Source organism: Diceros bicornis, chromosome 35 (assembly GCF_020826845.1).
Source record: "Diceros bicornis minor isolate mBicDic1 chromosome 35, mDicBic1.mat.cur, whole genome shotgun sequence".
Taxonomy (NCBI): domain Eukaryota; kingdom Metazoa; phylum Chordata; class Mammalia; order Perissodactyla; family Rhinocerotidae; genus Diceros; species Diceros bicornis.
In genome coordinates, this window is record NC_080774.1 from 11,114,063 (window position 1) to 11,133,926 (window position 19,864).

Genomic DNA, 19,864 nt, shown 5'->3' on the forward strand with positions numbered 1-19,864 from the left:
CCCCTGCTCCTTGCAGACACCACAGAGTCTCCCCATCCTCGCCAGACGTGCTGGGAAAAGCCTTCGCCGTGGAGTTTCACAGACAGACTCTGCCCTGCTGCTCAGGCCTGGGTCCAAATCCCCACGTTGCGACTTCCCATCTGTGCAACCTTAGGCAGGCGACCCCCTCCCCGAGGCTCGGTTTCCTCGTCTGTAGAAAGGGGTCCTGAAGCCCACCTCCAGAGTGGTCGGGAGGTGTGGGCAGCACTGCTGGGCAGGGCCCAACGTGAAGCAAGACCCTCTCCTGTCCCCACCGTGGGCCCTGAGGGACTGCCCACTGCCCAGCTGCCAGCTCTGATGGCCTGGTGGGAATAAGCCCGCCCGCCCCGGCTGGAGGGGAAGGTCCTGGAAAGAGAGGAGGATCCCAGGAGCATGCAGTGACCCCCACACTCCCTCCCCGTCTCCGAGTGCTCCAGGATCCCACCTCCGCACACAGGCCGCTGCCCGCCGGCAGTGGCAGAGCTGGGGTCTGGGCCCAGGGAGCTCGGGGTCAGACCCTGCCCGCGACCTCTACACCGCGCGGCCCGAGGAGCGCGGGGCTCCCGGGGAGGCTGGGAGGCGGAACGCGGGCTCCCGAGCAGCCGGCCCCAGGGGCTGGTAGAGGCGCGGGCCCAGCCCGACAGGCTCCGGGTGGGCAAGGGGGCGGTCGGGGCTCGGGGCGCACCCCAGGCTTCGCTCACCTGGCGCGGCTCAGGTCCATCTTGCAGGGGTCCAGCTCCATGTACTTCTTCTCCTCGAAGACGCGGTGCAGCACCGGCCTCAGGACCGCGTGCAGGTAGGGCATGCCCACGAGCTGGGGGCGGGGCAGCACAGGGGCGGCGCTGGGGCCCGGCCGGCACCCGCACCCCGGCTCAGCTACCCAGCGTCCTGCGGCCAGCCAAGCTCTGGGGTCCGGGCGAGCACTGGGAAGGGAGTCCCCTTGCGGAAGCTGCCGCCAGGCCCCACCAGGCCTTCGCCTCCTCACCTTCATAAACTGTTCCATTGACTTCGATGCCAGGGAGTTAGAACGGAAGAGGGTGTTGGGGTCGGCTGGGAGGACAGAGGGAAGTGTTTGCTGGGATCTGGGGGGCTGGATCCACCTCACCCCACCCACCCAAGGTGATGGTTCTTCCAGCCTCAGGAATCGGGGAGACCTGCCACATCGACTCTGTTCACGGTCCAGAGGCCCAGAGTGGTTAAGCGAGCTGCCTAAGGTCACACAGCTCACGAGCAGCAAAACCAGGGCCTGAACCAGGACTGCGCTCCAGCTGGCTGCGTGCACGGCACAGGGACCCCCGAACACACACGCCCATTCCTCCCCGAGAGACCCTTCTGCAGACCCACCCTGGGGGAGTGATGCTCGGGGGTCACGCAGGCAACTCACTGGTCCGCGCCACCTCACGCCGGGTGAGATAGTCCAGGAAGGGCCCGGCCAGGCCCCGGCCGAGAAACAGCTTCACCAGCTTGGTGGCGAGGTCCTGGCGGCAGTCCCCGGAGGCCAGCTCCTCCAGCACGGCCAGGGGGCTGGCGGCATCCTCCTGGGCAAGGACGGGAGGCCGGAGATGTGGCCCGGGGCCCTGGGACCCCCAGATGGGGCTGCCTGAGGCGGGAGGAGGCGGTGACCCAGACCCCCTCACCCCCGGCAGGAGTGCCCGCCCGTCTGCCGCACCCACCTCCGCCGGGCCCAGCACGGACTCCACGAGCAGCGCCGTGAGCGGCCGGTAGCACGGGGAGGGCAAGACGCGGTCCTCCAGGAGGCGCACCTTCAGCCGCAGGGCGCCCAGGCTGCCCCTGCGGGCAGAGCACAGGGGAAGGGACGGAAGGGCGTGAGGGCAGGCGTGGGCAGCCAAGACAGCCGGGGGGACACAGTCAGGGGCGTGGCTATTCGCAAGCCAGGACAGGTGTGGGCAGGTGTGAACAGGTGTGGGCAGGTGTGAACAGGTGTGGGCAGGTGTGAACAGATATTGACAGGTACAAACAGGAACAGACAAGTGCGGACAGTGTAAACAGATATGGCCAGTGTAAACCAATGTGTACAGGGACCGACAGTGTGGACAGGTGTGGACAGCTGTGAAAAGACCCAAGGTTCTGAACACACACCAAGTGTGAACTGACACACTCGCAGGGGGATGGGTATCAGGCCAACCATTCAGAGACACGTAAACACACACTGTGGGCCACTCAGCAAACATTTGTGAAATGAAGAAAGGCAGGGACACGGTGACAGCTCGTGGGCTGACATGGGCACCGGTGAGGACCCGCCCACAAGCTGAAGATGGTACCAGCCTGGCCTCCTCTCTCCGCACCCGCATTTACCCAGAATCCTCGTCGGCTCTGGGGAAGGGCAGCAGGCGGAACCAGCCATTGGGCGGGTTCTGCTGCAGGACCTGCGGGGGAAACTCCACCTGCGGGGGGACACGCGGACCCTCAGCCGAGCCCCGCCCTGCTGGGCCCAGGCCCCACCCAGCCCTGGAAGAGGAGCTCAGACCACCCAGGCACAGGGCCGGCACAGCCTGCCAGGGGCCACCTCTTCTCCCCACCACAGCAGCAGCGACGCCCCCTCCCCCACCCCAAATTACGAGCTCCTGCCAGGGCACGGGGGGCCTCGGGGGGACACTTCATCCACAGCTGCGGAAACTGAGGCTCAGGGAGGTGGAGTGACTTTCCCCAGGTCACACAGCTGCTAGAGACAGCATGTCTGGACTGAGCGTATCTTCAGCTCTCTTTAGGGACACAAACTGCACCCATCAAAAGCCTTACAGACAGTCCAGAAGGCCCCGAGCCCCACCCCCTGTCTTTTTAAATAACTTTATAGAGAGAAAGGTTGTATCCCATTCATCTCACCTATTTAAGGTGTATAATCCAATGGCTTTTAGTATATTCTCAGAGTCGTGCAACCATCACCACTGATGTCAGAACATTTTCTATCAGCCCCCCCAAAAGGCCTGCTGCACCCATTAGCAGTCGCTTCCCATCCCCCAGCCCCAACCCCGCCCCTGGCAACCACTCATCTACGTTCTGTCTCTATGGATTCGCCTATTCGGGACACTTCATATAAACAGAATCACACATTTGTGGCCGTTCGTGTCTGGCTTCTTTCACTTAGCGTGTTTTCAAGGTTCATCCATGTCAAGGCATGTGTCAACACTTCCGTCATTTTTATGGCTGAATAATATTCCACTGCATGGATGGACCACATTGTGTTGATCCGTCCATCTGCTGGTGGACATTTGGGTTGTTTCCACGTTGGACTATTACGAACAATGCTGCCATGAACATCCGTGTACCAGTTTCCACGGGTCCACCTGTTTTCACCTCTCCCAGGTACGCGCCTATGTAGGTACATGAACTGCTGGGTCACGTGGTAACTCTATCTTTAACCGTCTGAGGACCTGCCAGCCCGTTGTCCACAGGAGGCACAGCATTTTACACTCCCACCAGCGGTGCACAACCCGGCCTCCCTCTTATCTGCTCTGATCTTCCCTCCTTTTAAAAACTGTCAGCCCTGAGTATCCATCCACTACGACTGCGAGGTGGGAACAGTCACACCCATTGTACAGACAGGGAAACTGAGGTTCCAAGAGAAGCCAGCTGAGCCCAGTACTTCCAGGGGTAGGAGTTAAGGGCTTAGATCCTGGAGTCAGAGAGACTGGAACTCAAATCTTGGCTCTGCCCTCTCTTAGTCATGTGACCGTGGGAGAGACACTTAACCTTTCTGAACCTCAGTGTCCCCATCTGTAAAATGGGGACGACAACAGTCCCAGCCTCACGGGGTGGCCATGAGGGTTACGTAAATGAGGTTGTGCTGGAAAAGCACTCAGCACAGAGCTGGCGCTCAGTCAACCTGGGTACTCCCTCCCAGAATAAGAATCGGGCCACCCTGTGACCTGGGGCAGGTCCCTGCACCCTGAGGGCCTCGGTCTCCTCGCCCACAGTGGGGCAACGGGCCTCCATCACCCAGGCCGCCTTCACATCAACCCTCCCGAGCCCAGGATGCCCGGCCCGGCTCCCTCTTCCCTCCCGCTTGGGGGCAGTGGGGAGCCACAGAGGGTGTCGGGGGGTGCTCACCATGCCCAAGAAGTCATTCTTGCCCACCATGTCCCAGTCCCAGAGCTCCACCCGCAGCGGGGACGGGGCCCCGGGCATCTCCCGCAGCTCCAGCACCTCGTCCCAGCGTGGGAAGCGAGTCCTCTTGATGGTCTGCGGAGGAGCGGGTGGGGGAGACGGCTGATGGGGACCCCCACCGCCGATGCCCGCCTCCTCCCCGCTCCACCCCACCACTCACCGCAGTCTCCAAGCTCTGGCTGCCCCAAAACACGCGTGCGAATGGGTCAGACGTGCCGGAGATGTCTCGGGGGGCCAGGTCCCTGGGGACAGATGAGGAAAGGAGTAGGGGACACAGGACCCTTGAGGACCGAGACCCCAGCTGGAAAGGGGGTTCAGGGGAGACCATTCAGAACTCAACGAGGAGCACCCCTCACCGTGCCCATCCAAACCCGGCATCTTCCTGTGATTAACACCATCCTATGAGGAGGCACCACTATGCCCCTATTTCCCAGATGAGGAAACTGAGGCACAGACAGGTCAAGTCCTGCATCACAAAGCCTAGGAGGTGAAGGTGCAGGGGGAAGAGGGAGGGAGCCTCAGTTTCCCTGGAGCCCCTGGATGGGAGATGAGATGCCAGGGTTCAAAGCCTGGCTCTGCCAGTCACTGGCTGGGTGACACTGGGAACCTCGGTTTCCTCGTCCAGCAAATGGGAGTAATAACAGACCAACCTCACAGGGCCAAGGGTTAAACGAGATGGAGCGTGGTGAGTGCTCAGCTCACTGATTCATTCAACAAACACTCATGCCCACACCCTGCCTAGGACCCAAGAAAAGGCATGAGGCAGGGACCCCCTGCTTCTGGTTGCCATGACAACCCAGTCAGGCTCCCCATCCCTCCTTCCTGAGGTCCCCCAAATCCAGGGACATCTCCCCCCGCCCCAGGGGCTGCTTGCTTCTTCCTGCTGCTCCTCTCCCACCCCTGCTCAGCATCCAAAGCCTTCCTCGGTTTCCTAGGAGCCAGCCAGTTGCTAAGCGACAGCAATCGGTCCCTCTCCTGCTTACAAGGATCCTGCACAGCCTTGTGGCTGGGGAGGCGGCCATGGGCACAACGAGACGAGGAGGAGCCCCCGCCCCACGCTGAGTCCTTCTGCCTGTCCTCTACCCCCTGGTACTCCATCCAGACTGCAGGGAGCCCCAGCTGGGGGCAGAAATCTGGAGGTGGTGGGAGAGGCACAGAGAGGGCAAGAAAGGGCCTTAAAGTCACACAGCAAACTAGAAATAGAGATCTTCCCCAGCCGGGGCGAGGATTGGCCTACAAGTGAGGGTTGGGGGAGTAAGGTGTGAAAAAGAGGCAGAAAGACAAGATGGGAGATGAGAAGGAAAGAGGGTGGAAGTATTTAAGGAAGCAGAATGATGGGGGTGCTGAGGAAGAGGGAAGGGGAGTGGAGAGTGATAACACGCAGGAGGGAAGACGGATATCCCATGAGCTCGGGCCACCGGCGGGTCATTGTGGGTTCTGCTGGTCCTGCATCTCTCTCCCTTCTGATGTTTCTTTGGGACAGGATCTACCCTTCCCTCACTCCCAGCCCCCATGACTTAGGTGGGCTGATCCCTCCCTCCACTCCAGGAATGGGCTTGGACTCAGGCCTGACCAATCAGAGTCAGTTCAGAGATGGGGATGTGCCCCAGAGTGAGCCAATAAGAATTAGTCCCAGGACATTGGTTGGAAATGGTGAGAGAGAGTTCTTTGTCAGCTGGAGCTGCCAAGTTGGTAGGACACCATTCTGGGGCTGCTGAGGTCCTCTTTGCCCCCACCTGGGGAGAGACTGCCTGGGATGGAAGCTAACGTGAAAGACAGCTGAACAATCTGTATCTACAGATTTCTGGTATCACTATTTGAGCACCTGGATCCAGCCATACCTAAAGCTACATGTCATTCATCTGAGCCAATCTGCTTAAGCCGGTATGAACTGGGTGTCCACCACTTATAACTTGATTAATACACCTCCACATTCATCTGTCTGGCCATCCTGAGTGTCTGACCTTTGCTTACTGATCCCTGGGGACCCAATAAGGATTTTGCTTGTGTTTTGACACCAGAAACTTGAGACCCAGTGAGCTTGGACTGTTTGCGTACAAGGGATCCTGGTTGTGAGCCCAGAAGTGCCCCAGGAGTGAGGTGGTCCCAAGGCCAAGGCAGCTGGGCGTACCCAGTGGATTCCTGTGCATTCTCAGACCACCCCCACAGTGCCCCCATCATGATCATACCTGGCCTGGAGCACGTGACAGCGAAGACAGCGGCCCAGCACATCCTCCAGCATCTGCACAGCCAGGCAGATCTCCCCCTGCACCTCCGCATCCGGGTCCACGCGGCTCAGGTTGATCCAGCTATCAATCCCTAGAGGCCACAGGCGCTAACGTTTATTAAGCACCTACCATGTACAAGGCACTGTGTTAACTTAAAAGTTCAATTAACAGGAAAAACGTAAGCCATGGATTTCTCGTGTCAGCCTTCTGACGTCGGTGCTGTAATTACCGCCACTTGCAGACGAGGAGCATGAGACACAGCAGGCAGGAGCTTTGCCCATGATCCCACTCATAAATGGCGGAGCTAGATTTGAACGCAGCCGGAGAGTTCTGGGGCCACCGCCCTTCATGCTGATGTATAAAGCCCTCCACCAGTTAGTCCCAACAGACTGTCCCTTCAAAAACATCTTGGGCCTTCCTATCTCTGAGCCTCCGTCCAGACCATTCTCCCCGCCCAAATCAGTCAAGTCAACCTCATTCTCACCCTCTCCCTTTCTTTCTTCATTTCTCTCTACACTGCAATTATTGGGAAGTCATTTCAGCCTAATAATCGATCTTGTGTCAATGGTCTATCTTTTCTAATTGTAAGGACAATGTCTCTCTACAGTTTCACGACAATGTGTCTAAGGAAGGATGTTTGTTTACCTGCTTAGTACAGGTTACGCTTCTTCTACTTATGGAATCATGTCCTTCCTCGAGTTCTGGAAAACTCCAGATCATCAATTATTTTATCATTTCCTTTCCCCAATTTTTATATTATTATTTCCACTCCGCATTTTTTTTCTATTCGCTCCTTCTAAGACTCCAATTAAGTGGATGTTAGACCTTCTCGGTTATTTTCTAGGTCTCTGAACTTCTCTTTTTTATTTGCCTTCGTATTTGTCTGGGCTAAAGTCTAAATATTTCTTCAGATCTCTCTTCCACTTCTCTAATTCTCACTTCAGCTCTGAGGGATCTGCAGTTGAACTCAGTCATGTGATTTTTAATTTCAACAATTGTGCTTTTTATCTTTAAAAGTTTGATTTGGTTCTTTTTCTAGTCTGTTTATTTTCTAATGTATTGCTTTAATTTATTGTGGTTATTGCAGGCTCTTTCTGGTGATTCTATTTTTTATTTATTTAAATATATAGTTTTTAAATTCTGTATATCACAATTACGAGATCTCAAGTCTTTGTGGGTCTAAATCTGATGGTTATTGTTTCCACCAGTCTTGCTCATGGTGGCCATTTCCCTGTGTGTGTGGTGATCTTTGATTGCGAATTCATGTTTGTTTGAGCTCCCTCTGTGGGAAAGCTAACACGAGGATGCTCATCCCCAGAGAGGAGTGGTGGTGGCTTATTCTGGGGGTCTCGGCTCCAGTAACACCTGCCTTACCCCTGGCCCAAGATTTAGCCTCTTCATTGACTGCAGATTTGATATTGACCTTTACTTTCATGGAAATCCTCCCTTACTGCCTTGCTGTGGCTCACTCCTCCCTGTTAGGTTTCAGCTTGTGATTAGGGATGGAGGGGAGAATACTGAGGATTCTTCCTTCTTTACAGCAAGTCCACCAATGCATTAGGAATCCTGTCTAATTCAGGATCTCATTGTTAGCTGGAAGGAGAGCCCTTCTGAGGACCTAGTCCCCCTGCTGCTGTAACTGTAAGTTCCATCTCACCTCTCTCTGTCTCCTCTGCTACATGCAAGTCCAGAATGCCATCAGCTTTCTCTGAATTATTGCCATAGACTCCCAATTGATCCCCCACATCTACCCAGTATCCACAAAGCAATAAGGGAACTTCTGAAAATGCATCTAATCTCTTCTGTCCCTCCATCCTCTGATGATATGGCTCCACTCTCTTCACTGTCTTGCTCAAGAACCATCAATGGCTCCCCAGTGCCTCCACAAGAAAGTCCAGACTCTGGCCTGGCACCTAGGGCTCTCTCCAGCAACCCCACCAAGTACTCCATCTGGCCTGGCCTGTGCCTGATCCTAGAAGAGAACCCATGGAGAGACATCTTAGCATTTTTGCCAAAACACCTTTAAGGACCAACTCATTCCCCTTCCTCCAGGAAGCCTTCCTCGACCACACTAGCCCTCACTGCCCTCTTCTCCTCATCCACTGTCATGCCAGTGACGTTCCACATACCTCCACCCTCACATTTCTGTCCTGTTTAAAAAATAAAAAGCACCCACATGCAGACACGTGACAGTTTCATTTTTTCTTCCTCCCTGTTCTGTGTGATTGTGTTTTGTTTTTCTATCTGGCCCATGAGCTCCTTGAAGCTAGTCCCATACTCCAGTCATTTAATTCCAGCCCCGTGGGTGGATGTTGGAGGCACGTTGGGTACAGCCCAGGGGACGGGTTAAGAACACAGATGTTGGAGGCGGGCACAGCCTGGGCTCGGTTCCCACCTCTACAGCTTCCAGGAGGGGCAAGTCACCTCGCCTCTCCCAGCCTCACTGCCCATCAGCCATAAATTCGAGACCATTCTGGCGTGCACTTCCCTTGGTGTTGTTGGGACTAGATGTAAAGTGCTTATCATCATGCCTGGCACACAGTAAGCCCTCATTAAATAGGAACAATGATTATGATGATTAGCACATAGTAGGATTTCAACTAATTCCCACTGAAGAAAAACTACATTATTCAATAAATGATGTTGAGAAAATTAGTAGTCATCCAGACAAAAAGTAATAAAGTTCAATCCCTACCCCATACCTTGGATCTGGATAAATTCTAAATATATCAAAGACTTAAATGTAAAAAAGATGAAACAAACTGTTGCTAGAAGGAATTGTGTAAAAAAAATTTCTTAATCTTAGAATTGGAAAGGCCCTTTTAGGTATCACAGCAAATCGAGAGCCAAAAAAAAAACGATGAAGTTGACTACAGAAAAGGAAAGAAATTTTATACATGGAAAAAATTATAAGCAAAGTCAAAATATAAGCCACAAAGGGAGAAAAAATATTTGCAGCTAATGTGACAAAGAGCTCTAATATGTAAAGAGCTCCTACAAATCAATAAGAAAAGGCACACAACCCAGTGGGTGGGAATGCACACACAATATGAATAGACAATAGACAAAAAGGAAATAAAGTGACTTAAATATATAAAAAGGTTTTCAATCTCACTCATAGAGAAATGCAAACTAACCTACACCGAGAAGCAATTTTTTACCTATCAGATACAAGATCAAAGACTTTGGTAACTGTTGGCAAGGGTACAGGGTGGGTAAATGGCTACGTCCTCCATGAAGGGTAATTTAGCAATATCTGTCAAACGTGAGTACTCTTTGATCCAGCAAATCAACCTCTGGGAATTTATCAGGTCGATTGATAAAACCTGCATACGTGTGAAACCACGTTTGTACAAGGCTATTCACTGCAGCATTGTTTGAACTAGGAAAGACTGTAAACAATCCCAGTGCCCATCTGGGATTTTGCCCAGTTCCACTAGGGAACTGGGCAAATCGGTGATGGCACATCCACACAATGGAGCGCCATGAAGTCGTAGGAAGATCAGAGGATGGGGAAGCTCTCACGGCACCGATACGGAAAGACCTCAGGGATACACGGTGAAGTGAAGACAAGGCACAGAACAGTGAGCGTAACGGGCTATTATCCTATAAGCAGAGAACAAAACACACAGGGCGCAGTGTTACGAGCGCAGACCAGAGCCAGACGACCTCGGTTCCAATCCTGGCCATCCCACTCCACAACTCTGTGATCTCGGGCAAGTCATGTAATCCCTGAGCCTCAGTCTGTTTCCCTATAGAGCGGGCACATAAGAGTACCTGTCTCATGGGGTTATTACTGTAGTCAAGTGAGTCCATACATGTAAAGCATTTAGAAAGTGCTCAGCATACAGTAGGCACTATATAAGTGCTTGCTGCTGTTACTATTGTTACCGGCGTATATATGTTTGAAACACCTCCAGAAGAGAGGCACATCCAAGAAACTGACAACAGGGGACGAGGACAGAGTCGCTGGGGCAAGAGAGAGGTTCACTGCAATTTTGGATAGTGAACGATGTAAATGAACGAACTGCTCAACAAATGAGCGACATTAAAATTAACCTAAATTAAAGACAACTGAAATAATTGCCTGCTGAAGACTCTGGGCTTCCCGGCGCCGCCCGCTACGCCCCTGCAAACGCCCACTCTGCACACAGCCGCCCTCCTCCCTCTGCCCTCGCCCACCTCGGGGGTCGGCTGCAATCGCGTCCCTGCTCAGCGACACCTTGCCGATGACGTCGTCGTGCCTGCGGAAAGGCGGGTGGGGGAGGGTGCAGTTAGGGGCCGTGCCCCTGGAGGAGCCAGGGCTGGGGGACGGGTACGGTGCCTCGGGGCTTCCCGCCGCCCCTCAGGCGCCCAGCCTGGGTCCCCTGCACACTCACCCCACCGTATCCTCGTCCAGCACGTAGAAGGCCAGCTGGTGGAAGTCCAGGGGCAGGTGCACGGTGTACTCCTCCCCCCAGAAGGGGCTCAGGCTCCGCCAGACGGTCGCTGTCCTGCAAAGGGGGCACAGGGGGCGGGGGACTTGGGCCACACAGGCGGCAGGCACCTGGGGACCCAGACACACACACGCGTGCGCGCACACACACACACACACACACTCCCAGGGGGATACACACTGATACACTCAGCTACACCAAGGAAGCCAGAGACACAAAGAAACACATTCACACACACAGATACACCTATGCATCCTCAGAAATTTCTAGAAATACACATCTATGTGTTTCTACATACAGACACCTGCAGATACACACAGAGAAAACAGACACAGACACACAGACAAAAGAAATGCCCAGAACACGGAGACACACACAGAGACCCACAGACACACGCTCACATACATACAGTGATACACACAGATATGCACACACAACCGCACAAACACACAGTAACTGAGAGCACACACAATTCCATTCATTCACTCCATAAACACTCACCTCCTCTGTGTGCCAAGCCTGTGGGCTCTGGGGAATCAGAGGAAGAGGCGCCAAGGTCCCTGCCCCCACAAAGCCCCCTCAGCGGGCAGGTGCCCTCTCCTGAGCTCTTATGACACAGTGAGAGAAGTCTGTGATTGGGGTTAGCTCAGGGGCACCTGGTTGGGTCTGGGGGTAGGGTAGGAGTGGTCAGGAAATGCTTCCTACAGGAGCTAGTCAGGCAAAGGGGGAAGAGAGGATGAGGACAAAGTATCCCAGATGAGTGGAACAGCACGTGCAAAGGCCCTGAGGCAAGAACGAGCTTGGTGAGTTTGAGGAACAGGAAGGTGCTACGTGGGAAAGCGGACAGTGTGAGCGGCCAGAGCACTCAGTAAGCAAGGGGGACCCACAGGAGGATGGGCCCCAAGGCAAGCCCAGAACCAGACACACACGTAGAGCATCTTCACCCTCACACCCTGCACACGCACTTCCCTTACCCAACAGGGAATAAATTACCTACTTTACCCAGTGAAGACACACCCAAATTTATGGCTGCAAAATCTGGTTCACACACCTGCCCCTCCCTTCCTCCTCCCTTTCACCACACTCTGCCCTGACAGAGTGTGACCATGCACACACACACACCCTCACACACACACGCACACACTCTGCCCCCTACTGCAGCCCAGGGCAGCACCATCAGATGGACCCTCCTTCCCAAACGCCCTCTTCCCCCTGCCCTGGCCTTTTCCCAGCTGCAAGTCCCTCAGGCCCCCCAGCCCCTGAGCTGGGAGGCTCCTCAGAGCCCAGAGAGGGGAGACAGCAGCCTAGAGACACACAGAAAACCAACCTGCAGGTTTGGCAGCGGTATCACAGAATGCGGTAAGGGGACAGCAGGAGCACAGAGAGAAGGGTGGAGGGGGTCAGCTGGGGTGCCGCAGGCTGACCCTCCCCCATGCGGGCTCCTCGCCCCCAAGCTCCCAGCCCATCTGGACCAGAACCGGCGCCAGGAGCATCCTGAATCCTGCCGTCTCCATAGGAACGGAGGCTCAGCTGCCCGCCCACCCGCACCTCTCAGGCCTTCGGGCCAGAGCTGTCCCTCGGCCTGCGGGGGTGGGAGCCAAGCACAGCCAGCCCCATGTCCCCCCGAGACTCACACACCAAACATCCTCACATCCTCACGTATGCTCACACTGGCGCCTGTGCACCCACATACGCAGGCACTGGGGCACACATGTGTGACCAGAGCAGCCCAGCTGCACACGCATACACACACACACACATACACACGTACACAGCGAGAGCCTGTGAGCCTGCACACCCACAGGACACACACATGCAGTCACAGGCGTTCACACCAGCCCTCCAACCCCCCCACACACACTCACAAGCAGGCCCAGCTGGGCGCGCGCGCGTGCACACACACACACACACGCCGGTGCCCGCAGCACCCAGCAGGCCCGGAACCAGCAGCCCAGCCAAGCGTGAGATGCCCGCCCCCAGGGGGGCCCCCATGGGAGGCACAGGCTGGCAGCGCTCAGTCAGCCCCTGGGAGCCGCAGGGACGTCATCAGGTCCAGGGGAAGGTGTCGGCCAGTTGGTGGGGCTGCATGGAGAGAGGGGCCCGCAGCCCCTGCTGTCCGGCCCAAGGCCAGGGCACAGGCACCCACCATCACGCAGCACGTCCACCACGGGGTGAGCATCGCCCCCCCTTTCCATGTGAATTCTTGTGCCTGGGCTCCTAGGTCCAGAAGGAGCCCTCCCCTCCCCCTGCCCTGCCCCTCCACCACAGGCCTGGCCTGCCCCCTCCTCACCTGGCCACTACTTCGTCGTCCACCTTCACTATGCAGTAGGGGTCACTGCTCCCAGACCTGCGGGAGGAGGGGGGAGGGGATGGGGTCTGAGAGGCAGCCTTGGGTGGGGTTCAATCCACCTCCACTATACAGAGAGGGGGGAGACTGAGGCCCAGGGTCACACGGCGAGTCCCACGAAAAGGCAGGACCAGCTGACGTCACAGCTGCACAGCCCACCCCCCACGTGCCCGACCCCCCACCCATGGGCTCCCTGCACGTCCACCCTAGAAACAGAACATGGGGGCACGAAGCCGGAAAGTTCAGAGTCCCAACACCAGGAAGCCTGAAGGAACCATCAAGAGTGCGTGCTGGGGACTCATCCCTGGTGTCACCACCTGCCGGCTACAGGACCCTGGGAAGTCCCCTCCCCGCTGTGGGCCTCAGTGTCTCTGCTCCACGAGTCGGGTATAACCTGAACACACCCCCCCAGGGCAGCTGGAGGAACTAAAGGGGACACTGCGTGGAAGGACGCTCCCCAGAGCCCTCCCCACAGGTGCCTGAAAGCCACCCTGGGGGTGAGCACTGCCCTCTCCAGCTGGTAATTTCAGTGGGAGTCTCCCTGGGAGGGGGCTCCCCATGGCTCAGCCTTGAGGGATGGCCCTCAGCAGACTCGCCCACCACTGCAGGCCCAGACCAGAGCGCCCAGACCTCAAAATCCAACCAACAGGAGAGATGTGCTGCATTCCCCTGAGCAGCCAGGAGCCACCGGCCAACCAACACCAGCTCCATCCCCCCTTCATAATAAGAGTCTCCAGTCCATCCCAAGCTGTTGGGCAAGGTCCCTCCCCCGCTCCCATCTGTTCCCCCAGTCCCACCGCACAGGCCTCCTTTGTCTTCCACCAAGCTCAGGCCACCCTCAGGGCCTTTGCACTGTTCCATCCACCTAAGACACTCTGTCCCTGATCTCGTCATGGCTGTCATTCAAACCTCAGACCCAAAGTCACCTCCTCAGAGAGGCCATCCCTGACCTCCACTGTCCTGTGTGCAATTGGCCTCCGATCCCTCTGAGCCCCTGGAATCAGCTTGTTTCTTTCTGTGTTTACTGTCTGTCTCCCGGCTCCCCGAAACTTCGGAACTGCGAGCTCCAGGGGGGACACTGTATCCCCCGCCCCACCCCCGCCCGGCAGAGCAGGATTGGAACCCAGGTCTCCAGGGCTCAGCACACACGCGCAGAACCAAGGCCGCCTCCAGCCCGGCTCACGATCCCTCCCCCAATGGCCCCTCCCTCGACGCCCGGCCCCCACCCTCTCTCCCTGCCACCTCCTCTCGGTCCAGTTTGTCACAGAGCCACAAACGCCTCAGGGACTCCGGGCAAGAGGCACGCTGGCACCAGGAGCGGGGTCCAACCTGAGCTTTGTCTGCAGCCTGGGCCCTCCCCGGGCCTCAGTTTCCTCTCTGGACGCCTTCCCTCACTGCCTCCGCTGGGTGCCCCAGGCCTCCCTCTCCCCCTCTGGCCTCCATCCTGGAACACCTCAGCCTGGGCAGTGTCCTGTGTCCACGAGTTCCTCTGTGGGTTCCATCTCTGAACTCCCTTCTGTGCAGCTGCCTAGGCCTCAGTTTCCCCTTCTGAATCTATCCCAAACCCACTGGGCTGAGTAACCCCAGGAGCCTCAGTTTCCCCACCTGGCTCCGCCCCCTAGATGCCTGTGGCTGGGTAACCCCCTATATCTCATTTCTCCCTCTGGGTTCTCCATTCCTGAGCCCCCATTCCTCAGTTTCCCCAACTGCAGATGTGGGGGCAGACTGGCTGGGGTCCCCCTGGCGAAGGGCTGGGAGACGCGCCCCCTCCCGTCCCTCGGCCTGACCCCGGGCCCTCCTGGGAGCCGAGCTCACACGTCAACCAGGGCTCTGACGCACAGGGGCCTTATCAGGCTCCTGTCAGCTACGGGCAGCGGTGGCCGGGGCGCCGAGCCTCCAGACCCTCCATCTCTCCGGACCCTCGGCCTCTCCCACAGCCCCTGCCCCACCTCAGGCGTGGGAAAAGCAGGCCCCTCGGCCGCTGCCTGCCCAGTCTGGTTTGTGCATGAGAGCAGTCAGGGTTCAAATCCCAGCTGTGGGAACTTGGGCAAGTGACTTTGCCTCTCTGGGCCTCAGTTTCCCCATTTGTGAAGTGGAAGTGCTACTAGGACCACAGAAAGTGTTAAGCACAGCACCTGGCTCACAGTAAGCCCTGGATGCCTTACAGCTGCTCTTATTAATGACAGTAATAACTCTAAGATGACAGGCTGAGGCCTCCTCCAGAGCCAGGTCAGACCCCCCTCAAACATGGGGAGGCTTCAGGAAGAATCCGGGCCCTTTCCTTTAGGAGAGGAGAGAGAGAACACACCCCATGTAAGAGCCCGCATGGGCATGGATACCCCAGCAAGCTCTGAGGAGAGCCGCTCTGAGGAAGAGAAGACAGCTAGGGAAACTGAGGCAGGGTCACTGGCTCCCCAACGGGGGCTTAGCAACTCCTTCCTCCCCTTGCTCTGGGGCGTGGAGAGCTCACCTTGGCCCGGGAACTTGGAGGAGGAGGGGTCAAGAGACACAGGCAGCAGGCACGACTCGGCTCCGTCCCCAGCAGAGGCAGGAGCCCCGAGAGCGGGGTCCGGGTCCAGGGACGGCACCTGCCGCTCCCTCACAGCCCTCGCCCAGGGCTGGTGGCGGGACCAGAGCACAGCAAGATGGAGCCCGGTCTCTGGAAGGGACCCCTCAGCCCTCCAGCAGCTGGCAGGCTCCCACTCCAGGCCTCCTTGCCCTGACAGTTCCGGAATCTCTAATTCTCGGGGGCTGTGAGAGGGCATCTCAGAAAGAGGGCGGCGGGGGCTTGTCCAGAGGCTGCATCCGCATAGCAAGCTCTGCTCTTTATTTCAGGTGCATGTTTATTTGGGGTAGCTGATGAGGATGGGGGGCTAAAACTGCTCTCAGCAGCCCTCCCCCCGTGACACAGCTGCCTGTTGGGGAGGGGGGAGGTTCATGAAATCAAAGGCAGGATACTCCTCCTGGGGGCCCACAGCCGGGGCAGTTAGGGCATAGCGAAGCCCAACCTCGCCCTGCGCAAAGGCCCAGAATCCAGGTTCCTGCTCACCTGGCCCGGGGGGAAATCCTAGCAGGTGCTCCACCCCCACAGCTGCAGGCGCTGAGACGCCTGTCCAGAGCGCCCATCGCCCAGGTGGGAAATGGAGACGCACAGAGGACCAGGCTCAAGGTCACACAGCCGATGGCCTGCCAAGGATCCCACACCTGTCCTACGTGCTGGCACCCTCAGAGCCCCTTCTGGGCTCCAGGCCAAGCAGGAGGGGGACTCCTCCGGCCTTTCTGCTGATTCGGCAACTGCTGACTCAGCCCTGGGGAAGCACAGCCAAGGACTGGTACCAAGGGGAACCCAAGGGTCCCCCAACCCCATCACACTTGGCTGTGTGTGGGGGGGGGCGGGGTGCAGGGGGCTTCAGCCAGCTCAGCTCCAGGGAAGGCCCACACTGGGCTGGGAGCTCCGGGACTGGGGAGCTCAGAGCTCCAGGTCAAGAAGACCCGGTTCCCCCAGGCCTGGCCTGTGGGCCACCTGGTGACACTCTGCAAACCTAAACACCAGATGCACACGCAGGAAGGCTAGGGCCATCTGGATCCCGCGCCCTCTGGGGCTCCTCCCCGGGGCTCTCTTAGGCGCCCACCCAAACCTGGGGAAACCCCACTTCCAACACCTGCCTGGACAAAGGAAGAGAACCCCCCCCAACCCCCTCCCCAGCGCTGACAGAATCTGACCCTCCAATTCCCTCTTCAGCCCAGGAAGACCGCTTTTAGTATATCCCAGGAACAAAGACACCCCTGCTTCCTGGGGGCGGGGCGGGGCATCTTTTAAGTCTGGGCGCCCCCTCCCACCAGGACAACCATGGGCGTAGGGCCTCTCGCCCCGTGAAGGCGGATCTGCCCAAATACTGGGTCTTAGACTAGAACCCCAGGCCCACTTCCCGACCCTCCCTAGCACGCAGAACAGGCGACCCCTGCCCCATCCCATGCCCCGTGCGCCCCTCACCCCTGACTCGCCCGGGGTACTCACACGTCCTTGGCGGGCAGCGCCCGGCCCTCCACCACGCGGACATTCAGGGAGCTGCTCTTGGCCATGGCGCCTAGCCCCAAACTTTCCGGGCAGGAGGGCGCCCAGGTTCCGAGGCTGGACCGCGGAGGGGGCGTCTACATGTCACCAGCTGCGAGCCAGGCGCCCTGTCCCGGGGTCCCAGCGCCACCTGCCCAAGACGCGGGTAGCTGGGCGGGAGATTTCCGAAGGTAGGTGTCCGGGGAGGGGGCGGCCCCTGGACTCTACAGGTAGAAGCCGTGCGCCGAACAGGCAGAGCGCGCAGGGGGCACCGCTGGCTCGTGCCTCCCAGTCTGGAGCTCCTGGTGGGCGGGCGGGGCGGGAGGGGGCGGCCCAGGGCCCTCCCCCCAATCCCGCCTCCCGCGGGGTCCCCCGCCCGTCCCCGGGCCCCCTTGCGCGCCCTCTGCCGGCACCCCAGCCACGCGCGCCAGAGCGCACGGCCGCGGAGACTAGGGCGCGCTGGGGCTCGGACTGCCAGGTGGGGAGCGGCCCACGGCCATAATGGGCGTGGCCGCCGGCTCCTGGTGAGTTGGCATTGGGCTCGGAAGACACAGTCTGTCCCCTGCCTGCCCTCCCTCCAACACGTTCACACCTCCCCGGCCCTCCCCTGCCTACCATCCGGCGCCGCCTCCTCCCTCCGACCCCCATGCCCCGTCCGGGAGCGGGATCCGTCGTCGGAGGGAGGCGTCGCCAGAGACAGAGTCGCACATGCCCTGGGGGTCCGTTCAGGGTCAAGGGAGGGGCCTCGAACGTCCCCTCCGTCTCTTTTAGTTTCCAATGAAACTCAGACTGCGCGAGCGGCAGCTCCCACGTCACGGGCTGGCGCTGCGGGGGAGGAAGACGCGGCCGCGGGGGAGGGGAAGGCTCGCGGGTGACAACCACTCCAGCGATGACAAAAGTCACCTAGACTTGTTTGAACGCTCGCCGCGTGCCAGGCACTGATCTGTTTTACAGGCGTTATCTCAGCGTCGTCCTCACGATAATTCTAGGCGCTATGTACTATTGTACTGTTAAGGAAACTGAGGTTCAGAGGAATTAAATAACTTGCGGAAGGTCTCACAGTCAGTAACTGGTTTGCCTTTCTGGATTTGAATCCTGACTCCGCCACTTGGTAGCTGTGTGGTCTTGGGCAAGTCACTTAACCTCTCTGTGCGTTGGTTTGGTTTTCTCCTCTCTTCAATGGGAATAACACGGTATCTCACTCACAGGGTTTTGAGAGGATTAGATGAGATAGAGCAGATATGAAGGAAGCAGATACCGGTCTCAGAACAGTGACAGGCACATAGGCTTTCAGAAAGTGTTTATATTAGTAGTATTGTCCTTCAAGGTGTAGCTCAAATGTCACCTCTCCTAGGAAGTCTTCCAGGATGCCCTCCCACCCGGGCAGAGGTTTTCTTCCTTTTTTCTCTCCTCATGTAGCTCCAGGTTTGTACATTTTACAAGTTTTAAATGAGATGATGTGACTGGAAGGGCCTGTCCAGGGCAGATACACACACACTATTTCGCCCTGTGGGTTCGTTGTTTACCCGCCTAAGACTTCTTAGAAGGGCTGGCGCTGGGCCTGACTCACTCCTGTCAGCCCAGGACTGGGCACCAATAGGAAGGCCCCTATTGGCGGGAGCCAACGCCTGAACCTGCGGGACAGGGAGGGCCCTGCCCAGCCACACGTGTGACCTGCTTCCCATTCTCCCTCCTGGACTTCCTACCTGGCACCCCAGCCAGGGAGCTCTGCCTGGTGAGTCCTCCAACTGCCAGAGACTGGGCCTCAGTTACCCCATGTGGGAAATGGGTCTAGCGGGGTTGGCCCCCAAAGCTAAGAAGTATTGCAGCATCCTTCAGTGGGGAATGAGGCGTGATCCAGTGTTGGATCCCCAACAGTGGTAGCCCCAAGTAGTTAAAGCCCCACATAATCTTTATCAGTCACCCCAGATCCTCACCAGGGGAAAATGGTACTTGCTGTGTGGCTGCTATTTCTAGGATAGGTGTCCTGCCCTCCCTCCCACCTGGGTGGGAGCCTTTGGCTGAACTTTTTTCTTCTGAGGTCCTGTGGAGACCTCAGATAGGGTTCCAGCCCCAGGGGACCCCTGAAGGAACCTGGGGGTCTAGCCCTGGGGCCACCTGGGATGTCAGCCAAACTGCCACCCTGCCATCTCGGCCCGTCTTCCGGAGCTGACAGGAAGTCATATTCCCAGACAGCCCTCCCCGGGGCCCCCAGGGGGGTTACGAAGGCTGTGGACTGTGCCGCCCAGGCCTCCCGGGAGCCAGCTCTGTCACCTGTCCCATACCCGGCGCCTGACCCTGTGATTCACCCGGGGCTGTGACCACAGTCGCCAAACTTTCTGAATGGCCTGGTCACTTCCTGTTGTTCTGAGAAGCTGCGACCTGAAACTAGCAGAGGGTTTGAGGTCCCCGAGGGCAGCCCCTGTCACGGGACCCAGGGGGAAAGGTGACTCAGAGAAGGAGTTGACCTGCTGGAGGCCACCCAGCTGGGAGAGGGGAGGGCAGGCTCCTGAGCACCAGGCCGGGCTGTCATGCGGGAAGGGCCTCCCCTTTCCGACGGGCTGCGGTGAGGATTAATCAAGCAGGCAGCGTAAGGCAGCTGGCGTCACTCCTGGTACACAGTAGGTGCTCAAGAAATGGTTAGCCCCCTCCCCCT

The 19,864-nt window shown here is 57.8% G+C and overlaps 1 protein-coding gene across 1 annotated transcript in view; it reads right to left on the minus strand.

The window, feature by feature from the left end:
* Positions 1-17,394, minus strand: part of RASAL1 (RAS protein activator like 1) — a 28,027-nt gene extending 10,633 nt beyond the window's left edge. Inside the window, exons 1-12 of the mRNA XM_058531464.1 lie at positions 17,173-17,394; positions 13,098-13,154; positions 10,751-10,864; positions 10,554-10,615; positions 6,333-6,462; positions 4,304-4,385; positions 4,087-4,218; positions 2,335-2,423; positions 1,692-1,809; positions 1,403-1,556; positions 1,004-1,068; positions 720-832 (exon numbers count right to left, since the gene is read on the minus strand). Of these exons, the coding sequence (XP_058387447.1) occupies positions 720-832; positions 1,004-1,068; positions 1,403-1,556; positions 1,692-1,809; positions 2,335-2,423; positions 4,087-4,218; positions 4,304-4,385; positions 6,333-6,462; positions 10,554-10,615; positions 10,751-10,864; positions 13,098-13,154; positions 17,173-17,237 (1,181 nt within the window). The 5' untranslated portion in view covers positions 17,238-17,394. The remainder of the gene's footprint in view (positions 1-719; positions 833-1,003; positions 1,069-1,402; positions 1,557-1,691; positions 1,810-2,334; positions 2,424-4,086; positions 4,219-4,303; positions 4,386-6,332; positions 6,463-10,553; positions 10,616-10,750; positions 10,865-13,097; positions 13,155-17,172) is intronic.
* Positions 17,395-19,864: the final 2,470 nt, after the last annotated feature.